This window comes from Calliphora vicina, chromosome 2, assembly GCF_958450345.1.
Source record: "Calliphora vicina chromosome 2, idCalVici1.1, whole genome shotgun sequence".
NCBI classification, from domain to species: Eukaryota; Metazoa; Arthropoda; class Insecta; order Diptera; family Calliphoridae; genus Calliphora; species Calliphora vicina.
In genome coordinates, this window is record NC_088781.1 from 71,950,694 (window position 1) to 71,969,900 (window position 19,207).

The 19,207-nt window shown below is 31.5% G+C and overlaps 1 protein-coding gene across 1 annotated transcript; it reads right to left on the minus strand.

Moving 5' to 3' along the window:
- Positions 1-2,695: 2,695 nt before the first annotated feature.
- LOC135950303 (U6 snRNA-associated Sm-like protein LSm4) lies at positions 2,696-18,197 on the minus strand. Its single transcript, XM_065499848.1, has 4 exons — positions 18,090-18,197; positions 17,989-18,030; positions 3,230-3,328; positions 2,696-3,152 (listed from the first exon to the last, which is right to left on the minus strand). Exons 1-4 carry the CDS (start codon positions 18,090-18,092, stop codon positions 2,838-2,840), a joined length of 459 nt encoding a protein of 152 aa, XP_065355920.1. The 5' UTR covers positions 18,093-18,197; the 3' UTR covers positions 2,696-2,837.
- Between the last annotated feature and the right edge of the window lie 1,010 nt (positions 18,198-19,207).

Consider the following 19,207-nt stretch of genomic DNA (forward strand, 5'->3'; position numbering starts at 1 on the left):
TCCGAAAATCACTTTAACGTGCATAAATCGCTTATGTTGATATATTCACAAAATTCAACATAGTAAACTTTCATATAGACATAAATCATACGACCTAATTTCATGGTGATCGGTCCATAATTATAACAACATATAAGGCCCACTTCTGAAAATCACTCAAAAATATAAATTATTGAAATTTTAAAAGAAAAATGTTTTTGCTCTTTTAGTTAGTGTAGGGTATTATATGGCGGGCTTGACCGACCATACTTTCTTACTTGTTTCTTTATTCGAATGGTACTTTTTGTAATTTCTTCACCAATGAACCTGAAATTAAGCTTATATGGACCCGAGTGAGTGGGAAAACACAAGTGGGCTTTTTTGTACTTTTTATATATTCTAATGGTATTTTTTGAATTTTCTGTAATAATGGTCATAGAAATATGAGATTAGGAGTATATGGTCCCAAGTGAGTTAAAATTCAAAGGCATACTTTTTGAATTTTCTGTAATAATGGTCATAGAAATATGAAATTAGGAGTATATGGTCCCAAGTGAGTTAAAATTCTAGGGCATACTTCATGGTACTTTTTCTCTATTCTCATGAGTACTTTTTTGAATTTTCTATAATAATGGACCTAGAGTTTCCAAAAAATTTAAGTTTTTGTGATAATTTATTAAATATTAAGTGTTATAGAAACAAAATTAGTTGATAATATAGGAAATATTACATAAATTTAAAATTCAAACTTGACGGCTTATGGTTTAGTGAATGCGAATTCAAAAGTGATAATCAATGGCACTATTTCTTTATTACAATGGTACTTTTTGAATATTTTTGAATTCACAAAAGGTGACTTTTGTGGTATGTTTCTTTTGCATTTTCTATAATAATGGACCCAGAAATATGAAATTAGGCATTTACAATTAGATTCACAAAGGGAGACTTAATAGTACTATTTCTTTCTTCTAATTGGGGTGGCAAAGCGCACCGAGTCAGCTATGTTTTTTATGATTCAAATATTATGACTGTTATAATTAGGGGGCGGATTTTCATGCATTTATTATTGGAAAATATGCGCCTAAAATATGCTTCAAAAAAATAAAAATATGACCTAAAAATTTAAAAAATATGCACTTATATTTTTGTGCAGAAACATAAAATAATTAAGTATGGATTTCGAAATGTCAAAAAAATACACAACACTTTTGCCAGCAGTTAGAACTTTTTAAATTATACCAGGAATTAAACAATTATAGTTCTAAAACTATTTTTAAAATAACTTTTCTTCTGAAAAAAACGATGGATATTTATATTAGTTGTAATATCTTGGTATGAATACTTGTTTAAAGCCATAGAGCTTCTATATTGTGACTTTCCTTTTAAAATCATCAATAATGTCTGATCACTTGGCTGACTCCAATTTATATATTTTGGGTAATTTGACGTGCTATTTGTAATGCAGAGAGAAGTCAATTGGTTATACATCCCATGTAATCTAACATAAAGACAATTGTCACTTAAGTGTCTCTATGTAATCTATAGTGTAGGGACTTTAAACGTTAATTGTGTAGTGCATTTGTCTCTCTCTAAGTTATCCAAAATCAATAGTTTACGACAGTCTCGTACAACTGCTTGGAAATGACTGTCAGGAGCGTTTATTGTGTAGGTGAAGTTACAAAATCTTTCGATAATGAAATCTCTTATAAATCGAATGTGCAATGAAAACAAATATGAATTTTTTCGACACATTTACTACTGAATTTTTGATACTTAAAAAAAATAAACATTTTTGAAGCAAAATGTTTTGAAATGATAATTTTCAATTACTGATAGAGAAATGAAGAACTTAATGCCAGTTTCTCGATGTCGAAAGAAGTTAGTCGATAAAATTGACTGCTATTTCTATAACAAATTCGACAAAAAAAATTTTATCGAAACAATGTATTGCTCATTAACGACAAAAAATTATATTTTTTATTAAAAATTGGCATAATATACATATAAATATGCATTTTGAAGTAAAATATAACAAAATATGCATTATCAATAAAATATGCAAAAATATGCACTAACAAATCGATGCCATTTTGCAGTAAAATGTGCGATTCGGATAGATAATTAGTCTACATTGTATTTGGACGTTCGAGAAAAAACATGCATTTGCATATAAATCCGCCCCCTAGTTATAATTATTGCATAGTATTATGACTGCTAAGTGATTAACAGTGGTCTATTAACTACAAAATGGGTTACCGTACGAATAACGTACTTGAAGGCTCAATGCCTTTTCCCAGCGTGCGGTGACGGTCCCCATGATGCCCTTCACCTTTTTAACTTCTCGGACAACACCACCTCTCTCCGTCCTAAATATCTATGGACATATTCTCTTGAAGTGGTGTTACATTTTGGCCTTGATCTCAACGATGCAGAACCCTAACCTAACTTATGATTCTAAATGCTGTAACAGCAACAACAGTCCCAAATGAACACCCTCGCGATTTTGGATAGTGGGAGGCATAAGTGATCCATCATTGATGAACCGATTGGTGTAGTTTACTCGACCGCTACCTTGAGCGAATTGTGAAAGTCACTTTGAATCATTGTCCTGCCTGTCTCAAACACCCTCACAATACATTACATTTGTTTAATTGTAATGTATTGTGAGGGTTTCTCCAACTCCCTGTACTTTAAAAAACCGTTAAATATTTAAAAATTAATTGTAAAAAATAATTTATTCCTGTCTAGATCTTAATTTCGGTTAAATGTGAGAACAGTTAACAGCCTATAATAGTAATATTAATTTAAAAATTATACATGTATAAAGTTAAACTTTTATATATTTTATAGTTGATACATTATTTTCTTAATTTGTTTGGCTGTGTAACAGATCGATTATTTTGTGTATTCTGTCTGAGAGCGGTATTGCCTGTAGTTATTCCTTGTGGAGCTCTATTGTTGAAATTACTTCTATTAACACCACGCACACGTTGATTTGGATTCTGTGCACCACCTTGGCCACCTCCTCGACCTTTATTCATTTCAGCACGATTTCTTGATTTAGCTTGAGCATCTTCTTTTACCATATCAATTACTTCATCTGGAATACGGAGGTATTTAATTGTACTGCCACGTATATAACACTCGGGCATACGCCAGAACCGATCGCCGTCCTATAGACAAATTAGGATAAATTATACAAATAATTAAGTTCCATACCTTAACATTTAATATTGAAGTAGAAGCTTACCTTTGAGGTACAAATAACATCACGTAAATTAATATTCATCCATGAATCACAACTGACCAAATGCCCATTATATGTTTCACCATTTTTTAGTTCCACAAGCTACAAAAAAAATTGTAATTATTAATATTATACTGGATAATTTGTAAGCATTTGTTAAGTAATAATTAGAATAAACAGCTGGTCAATAATTCAAATTTCTAATTTTTTCTTTTATTAGACCAAGGTATATTAATTATAAGGTAGTGTCATCGGCGAATTCAGAATACCGAGCGAATTGGTTATATTTTTTTATATGTCCAATTGGTTCAATTGGACCAAAATTGGTAGTTTGAAGTTAACAAATTGACTTTTGGTAGTTTGGTTGGTTTGTTCCGATATTTGTCGTATTTTGTTAGGCTACGATATTTCTGAATACAGAAGTATTTTTAAGAACAAAATAATTAAAATAATAACGAAAAAACTAGTTATGTTAAGCCAAAATAATAAAACTACATATTTGCAAAATATGAAGATAGCATTTTCTAAAATATTTAGTTTACGGCCATTTTCACAATGTACGATTAAAAGTTAACGTGAACTTTAACCGCAAGTTAGGCTAATATGAATTACACAATGTACGATTAATTCTTAACTGACACTATTTAACAACAAAGTTGCTGTTAAATATAACCGAATAAATTTCGCCGGTTAGCATCTTAATTGTAAGAAATATAATAAAAGAACATGGAAAAACATTTATATTTTTGTAATATTTATAATTTTTAAAAGTATAACGGCCATTTTCACAATGTACGATTATTTCATTTTAACCGGAAAATTAACTAACTGTCGGTTTGTTTAACGGGGACCATTTAACCAACGGTTACCGATTTACGTTTCACCATCATATAATTATAAATTATAATATTTATAATTTTTAAAAGTGTAAAGCGAAGAAAAGTAAATTTTGCACGGGGTGATCCATATACCACCCGGATAAACTCTGCTTCAATATCATTATTCCTCTGGATAATTTTATAACAACAATAATATAATTTTAAGTTAACTATTAGTTTTGAAACGAATCCATATAGCATTTCTCAAATATTTTAAATTTGGTAGGTTTTGGTAGGCTTTGGTAGTTTTTAATTAGAAATTTGGTAGGAAAAATATTTTATGAGTGGAAACGCTGATGTAGTTTGACATTGTGCCTGCATTTGAAGGCGAATTGGCTGTCAGGGAAAAATGTCAAAAACAGCTCTCAAATAAATCAAAGCGAATTTTTGTTAAACAAACAATGTTTATAAATTTGAATCTGTTTGTAATTTAATTTGATGTTTTTAAAAATAAAACTAATCTCGTGTAGTATTATTATTGTTTTTAAAACATAAACGACTTTAACAGCAAAACAAAGTTTGACATTTATACTGCACTACGGCGAAAAATGAACATAGTAGCAAAAAACGATCAGTTGTTCTGATAACACTACCTTATAATTAATATATTGTATTAGACTAACAAAAAATATATACAGTGACCGACAAAAATCTACGTACGACCATTATTTTCGTAACTCGCGGACTTCTAAACCATAAGAAGTAAAAGTAATGATGCAGTTTTATTTCAAATGCATTTTAGTAATATAACAAAAAAATATCGCTAAATTTATAATTAATTTAAACTACACAAAAAATTAAAAAATGTGTTGACAAAAGTCTACATACGATCTGTACACTAAATAAACATTTTTCAGCGAATACAAATTGTCATTAAATTCAATATTTCGTCTGGCATCGAAGTAACTAAATTTTCCAGTTCTGCGGACGTTATATTTTGTTATTCTTCTTGAAGCTTCTCCTTTTACATTGGTTCACAAGTAATAAGATGTTTTCGGATCTTCCGTTGTAGAATTTCCCACAAGTGCTCAATAACATTTAAGTCCGGGCTTTGAGGTGGTGTGTACAATTGTCGTGGGCATGGTAGAGTAGACAATCTTTTACAATTTGAGACGTGTGTTTCGGATCGTTATCTTGCTGAAAAACCCAACTTTAACCAAGAGTTAAAATATCAACCGGTGCTCTCAAATTTTGTTCCAAAATGGATTTGTACTGATAACGATCCATATTTCCCTCAATAATCACTAACTATCCCACTCCAGAAGCAGCTACAGTACCACAAACCATCACACTGCCACCACCATGCTTAACTGTAGCGAGTAAGTTTTTCGGATCCATTGCTGTATTTGTTTTGCGCCATACTTTATCTCTCTCCAACACTTCCAAATATGTTATACTTCAACTCATCAGGGAACAAAACTCGCTTCCAGAATTCCATGTCCTTTTCAAAGTGCTTTTGGGCGAATTCCAAACGATGTTTGCGATCCGTTCGCTAATTTACGAGGATGTCTGCTTTAATTACCATTCTTTGAATTGTTCGTGGATAAACAATATCTTATGATCTTGTTGCGAGTTCTTCGGTCAATTTTGTGGTATTTACTTTTGGGTTTTGTTGACTTCTTTTAAAATGAAGATTACATCTCTACGAGTAACTGAATATTTCTTGAACTGTAGACTTAATAAATTGCATTGCTTATCTGTTAGTATTCAAAAAAACAGGACATGCTGTGGTCGTATGTAGACTTTTGTCAATGTTTTTTTTATTGTTTTTTATGAATAATTTTGCAAGTTTACATTGCAAAAAAATTTTTTTTGGTGCATAGCAATACAAATAGCTTTCAAACAAAACTGCATTATTTTTTTATTTACCGGGTTTTCTCTCATAAAGTGGCAAAAATTGTGGTCGTATGTAGACTTATGTCGACCACTGTACGCATGTGAAATAAAAAGAGATTTGTTTAAAAATTGTAACTGAGTTCAAAGTTGAATTTAAAGAATTAAAAAATGCGATTCTTCACTAGTTTTTTTTTGGAAAAAGTACTTTTTTTCTTTTTAAGTTAAGAAGATTTATAAGGAATTTTTACATTTTGAAAAGCTAATTTTACATTAAATATTTTAAATGTTTGACACCAAGGGGAGCATTATATGGGAGCTATGACTAATTATGGACCTATCGCCATGAAATAAGATCGTGTGATTTATGTCTATATGAATGTAATTTCTGTTAAATTTTATGTTCATATCAACATTTTTTTTAGAGATTTTTACTCGTTAAAGTGATTTTCGGAAGCGGGCCTTATATGGAAGCTATGACTAATTACACTATGCGACAAATAGTAAGGTCAGTGATCGGCGGGTATTTTGCCCAATGGGAAATGTTAGATCGGTAAAAAAAAGGTCTAGGAATCGAGATATATCGATTTGAAATTAGTATGTATCGTATAGGAACAATTTTAAGTTGGTAGGATAATTTTTTTTGCCTTTTTCATTTCATATCACTTTTCTTTACTGACTATGTTGTAGCTGGTGTTAAGCTTAACAACTCTACTGAACATAACTTTGCAAAATTCGGACATTTAGATGGTCAAAATGCAACAAAATTAAAATATTTTCTATACGATACATACTAATTTCAAATCGATATATCTCGATTCCTAGACCTGACCCAGCGAAACGCCAGGACACATATAACTTTTTTTACCGATCTAACATTTCACGGTGGGCAAAACCGCGCCGTCCACTGACCCTACTATTTGTCGCATAGTGTTATGGACCCCCGCCGATCACTGACCCTACTATTTGTTATGGACCGATCGCCATGAAAGTTTACGACCGATAAAATCCAATTTCGGGAGAATATTTGTATGGGTGCTAGGTGAAATAATGGACCGCAATATCTGCAAAATTGCGAATTTTACTTTGCGCCACTCATATGTACATTAGACATGCCCTTAAAAAAAGGTTTGCTTTGGATGGGTCTTATTTTGTTCATTAGTAGCTAAAACTAGCAAATAATGGTACTTTTTTCGATATCTTAACAAAATTCCCTATATAAACACTGTTTTTTAAACATTTGAAGCATGTCTTATGCTTTGGATGGGTCTTATTTTGTTCATTAGTAGCTAAAACTAGCAAATAATGGTACTTTTTTCGATATCTTAACAAAATTCCCTATATAAACACTGTTTTTTAAACATTTGAAGCAAACCTAAGCTTCTAGAGAAAATTATCTTTCTAACAAGGTATAAAACATGAACATCGAGTTAAAAATAACCAAGTTATTAGCATTTCCCTACGTCATATATTCAAGAAAAACGAAAAACCCTATCATGAAAAACATGTCCAAGTTATAGTCAAACAGCAAAAGTCAAAAAATAAAAAAATGCTTATTAGCTTATAGTGATTCAGTGAGAAGTTACAAAAATTTAAAATTTTTTTTTTTTAAATTTTACTTTTTTTCTCTTGGCACTTTTTACTCTTTTTTTTCGTAATTTTTTACCCTTTTTACCCGTTTTTACTATACACTTGACGCTTTTCTTCATTTCTGTTTTTGGCTGTAATTAAAAAAAAAATAAAAACTTTGATTCTTCTTGTGGATTATTTTTATTTGGACCTTTAATTTTTTTTACATCAAGTCGAGAATATGATGTCCTGTAAATGGCCGCCGCCACTGACCAGAACTGACATTAGGGGGCAATCGCAAAATTTATAGCATTTTCTGATAGGAGGATTACTTTTGTGCCACCTTGTATATTCGACCTTTATTTAATAATTCTTTATTTTTATTAGATTTTATCTAATGTGGGCTTTCTAGGTCCTTATTATATTTGTTTTTGTTTAAATTTATACTTAATTCAATAAACTTTCAAACCTTAAAAATAATTTCGAAAATTAGATTCAAATTTTAATGACAAACTACATAATATATAAATACCTAAGAAATTCATCAGTCAAAAAAATAGCACCAAGATAGAACTCGATTAAAATAAACCAGAACAAAATTTAATTTAGTAACAATTATTATGGTTTGTAACGTTCTTAACACGTTATTATTAAAAGTAAAGTATTTTGTTTTGGTATTTTTTGGGAAAAAAGAGACCGACCACCTCCTACCCATAAAGATTCTAAAATTTTTAAAATTTTGTTTCGAACTTGTATGCCAAATATATTTTTTCATTCCCCAAAATAAATTCTTAAATATTTTTGGTTTCGTTTTACCCTTTTTATGACTCTTGGAGCTAGTTTCTTTATTAACATCAATATAATCACCCTTATCGCGGTTGGCGTAAGCGTCTTACGCCTACGACAACTTCGTAATAGATTAAAGATAAAATGCAAACTGTTTCTTTAATCTAGTACTAAACTGTCGTAGGCGTAAGACGTTTACGCCAACCACGATAGGGGTGAATATTTAATATACATTTTATATACTTTAATATCACTTTTTCTTTTAGAATGTTAAAATTTAAAAAAATTATGTACGCTGTTGCTTTTTCTTATAAAATTTAAAGTATTTCCATATTTATATGAAAAATTTTTTATCTATCTATCTATCTATCTATCTATCTATCTATCTATCTATCTATCTATCTATCTATCTATCTATCTATCTATCTATCTATCTATCTATCTATCTATCTATCTATCTATCTATCTATCTATCTATCTATCTATCTATCTATCTATCTATCTATCTATCTATCTATCTATCTATCTATCTATCTATCTATCTATCTATCTATCTATCTATCTATCTATCTATCTATCTATCTATCTATCTATCTATCTATCTATCTATCTATCTATCTATCTATCTATCTATCTATCTATCTATCTATCTATCTATCTATCTATCTATCTATCTATCTATCTATCTATCTATCTATCTATCTATCTATCTATCTATCTATCTATCTATCTATCTATCTATCTATCTATCTATCTATCTATCTATCTATCTATCTATCTATCTATCTATCTATCTATCTATCTATCTATCTATCTATCTATCTATCTATCTATCTATCTATCTATCTATATAAATAAATAAATAAAAATCAAATGTCGTTCGTTGGTAATTGTATCAGTTGAGAACGGCTGGACCGATTTGGCCATTTTTTTTGTCAAATATTCGTCATAGTCCAACTTAGGTTGGACAAATTGACCATGCCTACTTTTACGCCCACTTTTTTCGATTTATCTAAAATTGGAAAACGGCTGCACCGATATGGCTAAATTTTTTTTAAATGTTTGTAAAAATCCAATTTAAGTTTCCACTGAAAGAAAAATTGACCACGCCTACTTTTAATCGTAGTAATCCAATTTAAGTTTTTAATAAAACAAAAATTGACGACGCCCACTTTTTTCGATATATCTAAAATCGCAGAACGCCTGGACGGATTTGGATATTTTTTTGTTTAACTCCCACTAATCAAATACATCTGAAAATATGTAACCAAAGCACAGTGGTTTCCCTTATATGAACAAGCGGCCAAAAATCAATATCTCCAAAACTAAAAAAGCTATGGTCTTCAAAACTTGTCAGTTTATAGCCTGCCCAAAGAGCTTAAAGTTTGAAAAAATATTAACAACTGTTGTCACAGTAGCCATTTGATCTTTGAAGGGTTAATTGTCTTATTAGATTTTGTAAATTTTTATTCCATTTTAATTCATTTGAAATATACACTGAAAAAAAACTAAATTAAAAATTTATACAAAGTTATATAATGCAATATGAGGTATTAAGTAATATAAGGTAAAATAAGATATATCAAATATTAAGTAAATTTAAAACTCCTTGCCTTAAACTACTAGTTTTCTTTGTTGGCAATTTTCGGGCTCCAGAAATAAATGGATCTGAATTTAAAAAGAGCCTATTTAAAAGATCTGTATTTGTAGCAATGCGTGATAATTTTCGTGTATGTGTATATTTTTCGTGTATGATTTTCCTCCCGATGCATCCATCGCGATGGATCGACATTTTGAAAAAATCTCCGCGCTGTGTTGCCATCGTTTGAATTTCCGCAACCACCAGCTTTTGGTCTATTTACTAAAAGTCCCATTTCGGCCCGAAATCTTTGCCTAAAAATTGCTCACTTGAATTGTCAGAGCATTAAACCCTCGGCAAATAGTTGCAAGTTTGATGAACTCAGAAATATCTTGAGATCTTCCACGATTGATGTTTTTGCTATATCCGAAACCTGGCTCAAACCCTATATTTCGAATCGTGCTGTAAATATACCTGGATATAGTTTTTTTCGTAATGATCGTATTGGTTCCAGAGGTGGTGGTGTTGGCTTTTACGTTTCTAATAGTTTGAAACCTAAAATTGTTTTCAAGACTTCTGTTGTTGGTAGCTGCGAGTCATTATTTTTGGAATTTTGTAGTGATATTGTGAAGTTTAATTGGAGTGGTATATCTGCCTTATGGTGATCTGACAGTTTTTGAAAACTATCATTTCCTATTTCTATCAAGTTATTCTAACGTTGTAATTGTTGGTGATTTCAACTATAATTTATTCAACACTTCTTATTCGTATACATATCTTCATAATTCGCTGCCTACTCATTTTGATGTGTCACATGGTTCAACGTCGTTAATCGACTTTATGCTATTTAGTGACAGTTCAAGACCTACATTCTCCGATCAATTTATATGTCCGGCAATTTCACATCATGCCTTAATATGCGCTGCTTTTGATTTTAATAAGTTTCTGATACAGCAAGTTTATGAGTATCGTGACTACAGTAACATTGATTGGGAAAATTTGGTAATATTTTTGTCTGAATTTGACTCTTCTATTATTTTTAATTCATTGTTAAAAGGTGGATTAGATATTCTAAGGATTGTTGGATGAAATCTAAGTCTATTGTTTTGGCTATATCCTTAAGGGATTTAGCTTTTGCTGCTTATAGACAAGACAGGTCTACTAGGAATTGGAAGGTTTTTTGCAAATATCGGAATAAGGCCAAAAAAGTTATTCGCAAAGAAAGAGCTTGCTATTATTCTGCATTATTTAGGGAACTTAATACTGCTGGCTTGTGGAAGGTCCTCAAGTCTTCAGGTACTCTAAATGATCAAACTTTTAATATTGACCATGATGCTAATTGCATTAATAACTATTTTGCTAATAATGGGAGTACTGGTGATTCTGAACCTTTTGATTTTGGTGCTTCAACTTTTTCTGAAAATGCCGTGTCTTTTCGTAGTGTAAGTGAAATTGAGGTATTAGAGGCTTTAAATAAAATAAAGACATCTTCCGTTGGTACTGATAGTATCTCTATTAAATTTATTAAGATAATGTTTCCTCATATTTCAGCATTTTTGACACATTTGTTTAATACTATATTTATGCGATCCCAGTTTCCTGCAATGTGGAAGGTTGCACGTGTTGTTCCCATCCCAAAATCTAAAGTAATCAATGGACCGGATGATCTTCGCCCTATTTCAATTTTGCCTGCACTCTCCAAAGTACTGGAGCATCTGCTTAGACAACATATTCTTGAAACTGTATCGTTGAGCATTTATGATTCGCAGTATGCTTACCGTAGTGGACATAATGCTATGTCGCTTGTTCTCACTGAAGTCTCACTGAACACGTCAGGCATTGTAATAATAATGATATGCTAAATGTACTTGTTTCTTTAGATTTTTCTAAAGCTTTTGACTCATTGAATCATTTTCGGATGATTGAAAAGCTTAGGGATCAATATGGATTTTCCAGAACTAGTTGTAGGCTTATATTATCATATCTTAGTGGTAGATCGCAATTTGTTTCGATAAACGGTATAAATTCTGACTTGCTCCCTCTGAGTTCAGGTATTCCTCAAGGTTCAGTTATAGGTCCTATATTATGTATACTCTATGTCAATGATCTTCCTTCTAAAGTTAACTCTAATTTTTGCAAATCATTTATATTTGCGGATGATGTTGTTTTGCTCTTTTCTTGTGCTCGTGACTTTACTGATGTATTGGAAAATAACATACATTTTTGTCTCCGGTCTGTCTCTGATTGGACTAGAGATAATTGTTTATCAATCAATACTTCAAAAACAAAAGCCATAACATTTGGCGCTTCAGCTCGTTTTTTTGTTGACCTTAATATTTTTTTCGACGGTGTTAGAATTGATTTTGTAAACCAACTTAAATGTTTAGGCATTTCATTAGATAACAAATTGGAATTTGATGGTCATATTGATTTGATGTTATGTAAAGTTTTAATGACATTGAGTAAGATATATTCTACAAATCTATATTTGCCTCTTCATATCAGATATAAGCTAGCTTATTCTCTTCTAATGCCTCAAATTTTTTATGGTCTTGAGGTTTTTTCTTGCACACTTGCTTCTAATCTTAATAAGTTAAAACTAATTGTAAACATGATTGTACGATTCGCCTATAATATTAAAAGACGTGAACATATTTCAAATTATGTTTCAACTTTTTTGGGAAGCTCTTTTTCTAACTTTGTAAAAGTTCGCTCCTTGTTTCTATTTTATAAAATTATAAGAACGTGCAAACCGTTGCCACTATATAGAATTTTTACTTTTTGTCGTTCCACTAGAAATCCTCAAATTTTAATTCATAGAATCTCAAATTCATTCTATGAAAGATCTTTTGTTGTAAAAATTGCTCGTTGCTGGAATGTGTTGCCGTGTGAATTGCGTATTTTTTCTCACTGTAATAATACCTTTAAATTGCTGGAACATTTTCAACAGAATGCATCTTAAATAATTTTTACCTTTTACTGTTTGCTGGTATTTGACTCGGTTTTTGAAAAGTGTCAAAACAAATGCCAAATTTTATTTCCTATCAGTTGTTTTCGCGATAGTGTTAAAAGTTTCTTAAATATCAATATGGTAATTAAAATAGAAGGTTTATTCTGCCAGTGCCAATTTTCTAGCTGGTAATTATCACTCGAAAGAAAACAAAATATTTCAAATTATGGAGAAAAAATTGAAGGCTGAAAAAATAAAATTCGACCAGAGCAATTTAACAAAAGTTTTAAAAAGCCTTTGTAAGCGGATTGGTAAACTTTGGACGAAAAATCATCGAAGCAAATTAAATATTCTGAAGGAGCATACAAAATGGGTTGAAAGTCTTGAAAATATTCCGCTAGAAGCAAAATCCCATGAAAAAGAACTATCTGCACCTAGTCAAAAGCGTGGCCGTCCTGCTAAGGAATGTTTAAAGTCTTCAGAAAGAACAAAGAGGCGAAAAATATCTAGAATTACGTAAGGTGGTAATTCTTTAATCGAAGTTTTACAAAAACGCAACTTTCCCACGACATACATGTGGAAGATTACGAGGTTTTTTTTTATCTTTGAAACAAGACTTACTAAGCAACAATACTTAAATATAAAATTTTGTGAATAAAAAAATATCGAACAATTTTTTCCCAGGCTATAAAAGTATTTTGGCTGCTATGAAATCCTGTTATCCAAGCACAGACAACATTACAGTTACAGAGTCGAGTGCAGAGGTCGATCTACAAGCTCTCCTTGATCATACGGCTAATTGAATTGTGCAACTGCAAGATCAAGTTCTTGATGAAACATTAGGCCCAGGAGAAAAACATTTAACACTGTTTGGATGGCAGTTCTGGTCATAGCCAATTCAAGCAGAAATTGTCGAATAGGCTTATGGATGACAGTTCCCTCTTTGTAACATCCAATGTTCCGCTTCAGCTAGTCACTGAAAACAAAACTTTAATTTGGAAAAACCCGCGCCCGTCATCCACTCGATAATGCAGGCCTTTGAGGTTTCAATTTAAAAAAGAAACTGCTCAACTGTGTCAAAATGAGGAACATTATTTTAAATCGAAATAAATAAAACAAAACAAAAAATACGTATAAAGCATGACATAAAACTGACCATGGTTGACGGCAAAGTTTGTAACGCTCTTACGGAAACTTCATCTGCAAAATGTCACATACAGTGCCGGACTTAAATATTCACACAGCATACATATTTATCTTTAATCTTCCATATTTTTTAAACGAAGGCCACAACTTTCGTACGGGTTTCAAAAAAATATTTATTTACATATAACTTATTGAAATATATAGAAAAACTAAACATAAATTGGCACATTTCAGAAAAAAAAAATTAACTAATGTTTTGAAGTTCGATTTTAAGGGGACAAAAATATTCACACAGTTTAAAATTTTTAATAGGAAAATAGTTTTTTTTAATAGTTTGATATTTTGTGGTCTTGGCATTGAATCGACCAATTTTTGGTGACGTGCTTTCCTACGCATTCGGACAATTTGTCTCACAGATGTTCTATGGGATTTATGTCAGGAGATTGCGGAGGAATCGGGAGAATGTGGGGAACATGATACACTATCCATATTCGGACGTCATAGGCTGTGTTTGGGGTCATTGTACTGTTGAAAATAGAAATGTTCCACAAGAATTAATTTTAGACAGCCGAAATGGGACTTTTAGTAGATAGTCCAAAAGCTGGTGGTTGCGGAAATTCAAACGATGGCAACACATCGCGGAGATTTGTTCAAAATGTCGATCTTTCATCAAAAATAACAGGAATCGATATGGACATTTTGCAAAGATGTGCCACAATTCTCCAAGCTTTAAATTCTGGATTCGAAATTGATGCCGAAAAGTTTGAGGAATATGCTGTAGAGGTAGCCAGAAAACTTGTTGAGGAGTATCCCTGGTATTACCTCCCTCCATCGCGATGGATGCATCGGGAGGAAAATCATACACGAAAAATATACACATACACGAAAATTATCACGCATTGCTACAAATACAGATCTTTTAAATAGGCTCTTTTTAAATTCAGATCCATTTATTTCTGGAGCCCGAAAATTGCCAACAAAGAAAACTAGTAGTTTAAGGCAAGGAGTTTTAAATTTACTTAATATTTGATATATCTTATTTTACCTTATATTACTTAATACCTCATATTGCATTATATAACTTTGTATAAATTTTTAATTTAGTTTTTTTTTCAGTGTATATTTCAAATGAATTAAAATGGAATAAAAATTTACAAAAGTTTTTAAAACAATCGAATTTTCATATTGAAATACTTTATTTCAAAAATTCTTAAAACAAATCTAATAAGACAATTAACCCTTCAAAGATCAAATGGCTACTGAGGCTACAGTTGTTAATATTTTTTCCTAAAAATTTGCAAACTTTAAGCTCTTTGAGCAGGCTACGAACTGACACAGCTATGAACTGACATATGAAGACCATAGCTTTTTTAGTTTTGGAGAAATTGATTTTTGACCGCTTGTTCATATAAGGGAAACCCCTGTGCTTTGGTTACATATTTTCAGATGTATTTGATAAGTGGGAGTGGACAATTTTTCTTTCTGTTGCGAACATTTAAAAAAAAATTACCCAAATCCGTCCAGGCGTTCTGCGATTTTAGATATATCGAAAAAAGTGGGCGTCGTCAATTTTTGTTTTAGTAAAAACTTAAATTGGATTACTACGATTAAAAGTAGGCGTGGTCAATTTTTCTTTCCGTAAAAACCTAAGTTGGACTATGACGAATATTTGACAAAAAAATGGCCAAATCGGTCCAGCCGTTCTCAACTGATGCAATTACCAACGAACGACATTTGATTTTTATTTATTTAATATATATAGATAGATAGAGATTTATTTTTATATGACGAATTAGGTTTCATTTACACCCATCCAAAAAACGATGAGTGTTTCTATTTGCGTTTGTTATTAGTCAACGTTCGTGGCCCAACATCATTCCGAGATTTACGAACTATAAATGTTGAATTGTGTAACGTATAGAGAAACGTGTCAACGCTTGCGATTGTTAGATAATGACACTCATTGGAAATACTCCCTCGGAGATGCAGTGCTTTCGTCAAATGCTCATCAAATACGTACATCTCAACATATGGGAAGCATGTTGAGATAAACCGAATGATTTGTGAAGTACAAAGATGCCATGTGTGGTGATATTTTGCATCAGGTGCGTTTTAGAACATTAAATCCAAATTTGCAACTGGGCGAGGAAAATTTTCAACGAGGCTTTGATATTAATTGAGGACATGTGATTGATGATGTCGAAAAAGGTATTATCTGAGTTAGACATGAGAGCTCCCAATCGTCCGATGCACGACGCATTTAATCAAGAGTTGCGACGCGAAAAACAATATGATTGCGATGCCATAAGGTAATCAGTTCGAACAAACGTTCCACTGTTGAATCGTCAACAAAACAAGTAAGAAAGTATGGTCGGTATAGTTTTGACTTACCTGCCTTTCACTTAAGAGCATTTTGCATATAAGTGCACAAAACTTGTGCTTTGTATATTTATTTACCAAACTCCATATAAATTCGTTAATTTAAATGCATTGTTCATACCTGCACATTTAACCCTTTCAGACATTTTGTCCAATATATTGGACATTTAGATTTTTCCTTTTAAAGTCATGTAGCGTTGACGCGAATGGATAGATTTTTATAGTTAATAACTTTATCAAAGGAGTGTTTACTAGATTGTATATATATGTGATTTAAACATCTAATTTTTCATTGGTTTTTGTTAAATTAAGTTATTTTCATAAGTTCGTTAGCGTTCTATAATTATTTGTTAGATATAGTAATATTCAGTGCTAGTTTAAAATAATGATTACATTATTTTAAACTCTAAAAAGAACGTGTAAGTATTAATTGAGTATTAGTTTATCAATTTGTGTATTAATTGCAATTAATTAAATACATTTTTTTAAAATTATTTCTGAGATACATGTCCTTTAAAAAAATTCGACCAATATATTTGACCTCACCTGGCAGGCAGGTGTGACGATTTACCTGTAATTTGACATCATATTCTTAATTAGCAGCCTCAAATTAGCTTACACTGAAATTTTCAATTTTCAATTTTCTATCTCAACTAATTCTATTTAATGTCTGAAAGGGTTAAGATAAGTGCATAATACTTTTGGAAGCTATAACTGGTTTTCATGAAAAAATTTTTTTAGCTGCCTAATACAAAATTAAATCAAAAAAAAATAAGGAAAATACGATTTTGAAAAAATTTGAAGTTTGCAACTTCTTAATAATTTGAAACGTAGCTAAGATAACAAATTTGTCGTTATGTTTAGACGGAAAAATCACAAAGCTTCATGTAAATTATTTGCCGTTAGCTGATTTTTTGGGCAGTAAACTTAAATTCACTTATCAGCATCAATGAGCACGTAAGTGTATTAAGGTTAACTGCATTTTTATCTTACATGCACAAAATATCGTGCAAAGTTGGTTGTGCAGGTAAGTCAAAATTACTGTACCAACATTTTTAAGCGAATTATGCACGTTAAAGTGATTTTCGGAAGCGGGTCAATATGGGAGCTATGACTAATTATGGACAGATCGTAACAAAATTTGGTGACATAAATTTTGTATATATAAAACTTATTTGGAAGGAAATTTGTGGAGATACATACATAAATTAAACATTTATGACCGATAAAGTCCAATTTCGAAAGGACATTTGTATGGGGGCTAGGTGAAATAATGGACCGATTTCAGCCGGTTTCAATGGGCTTCGTCCTTGGGCCGAAAAAATAATATGTACCAAATTTGATCGAAATATCTTCAAAACTGCGACCTGTACTCTGCGCACAAGGTTTACATGGACAGCCGTACGACCAGCCAGCCAGACGGACGGGCGGACATCGTTTAATCGACTCAGAAAGTGATTCTAAGTCGATCGGTATACTTTAAGGTGGGTGTTAGACTAATATTTTTGGGCGTTACAAACATCAGCACAAACGCTTTATACCCTCCCCACTACGTGTATGAATGTAGAATTTGATGGAATTTATATAAAAATCCAAAGAGTACGCATGCAAATCCATTATAAATTAAGACTGTAAAACTTACCATTGGGTGACTCTGGGCAGTTTTAAGGAGTGAAAGCGGTAACTGTAAAATGTAATAATTAAAATAAATGTATACGTTTATTATTTTTTTTTATAATTTACCATTTTAGCGTTTAGTCTCCTCGTAAAATAGAAATAAACAAATTTTGTAAGTTGCAATCCGAATGTGTCAAATAACCAGAGTTGTAAAAGTGTGTTAGTTGAACAATGTGTTAAAATCAGGGCTGCCAGATCAATTGGGGAAAAAATCGTCAATATCCCGATCAAGGTGACAGCAGTGGCGAATTGAAATAAATACAGGCGAATTCACTTATTTTTTATATATAGAGCAAGGCGTATTTAACAAGGTGACAGCAGTGGCGAATTGAAATAAATACAGGCGAATTCACTTATTTTTTATATATAGAGTTTGACATACGGGCGTACGGGCGAATATTTTTTATATATGTAGTTTGACATTTGTGCGTGCTATTTCTATAATCAGCTGTGCTGCCGATGGCACCTTATTAAATGCACCTTGATCCCGATAAAAAAGAAAAAAATCATTTCGAATTTTAAAAATCGGAAAATTAAAAAGGTCAAGATTTCTAACAGGAATTTTAAATCTTCTATATAAATAAAAATCAAATGTCGTTCGTTGGTAACTGCATCAGTAGAGAACGGCCGGACTGCTTTGGACAATTTTTTTTAAATGTTTGCCATAGCCCAACTTACGTTTTTACGGAAAGAAAAATTGACCAAGCCCACTTTTACGCCCACTTTTTTCGATTTATCTAAAATCGGAAAACGGCTACATCGATGTGGCTATTTTTTGTTTAAATGATCATAGTAATCCAATTTAAGTTTTTACTGAAAGAAAAATTGACCACGCCATTTTTTTTCGATATATCTAAAATCGCAGGGCGCCTGGACCGATTTAACTAATTTGTTTTTAATGTTCGCAATACATAGTCCGCAAAAGTTTTTACATAAATAAAAATTGTCCACGTCCACTAATACGCACCACATTTCCGACCAAAGTTCGATTACTTATATAAAAACTCACAATATCTAAATTCGCTAATAACTAACTAATAACTAAATTCGCTAATAACTTGGCCGATAAGGGTTTAATCAAGAAAAAGAGCTCGTCCTGTGATCACCCATATTTCTTAACAAAATTCTGTTTTTTATATAAAGCACAAAATATCTAAATTCCTTATAACTTGGCCAATAAGCGT

Excerpts from the sequence above, each read along its gene's own strand:
- LOC135950303 (XM_065499848.1), bottom strand. Across the intron at positions 3,329-17,988 it reads CTGCCCAGAGTCACCCAATG|CTTGTGGAACTAAAAAATGG; the intron begins GTAAGTTTTACA and ends TTTTTTTTGTAG. Across the intron at positions 3,153-3,229 it reads ATGTTATTTGTACCTCAAAG|GACGGCGATCGGTTCTGGCG; the intron begins GTAAGCTTCTAC and ends ATTTGTCTATAG.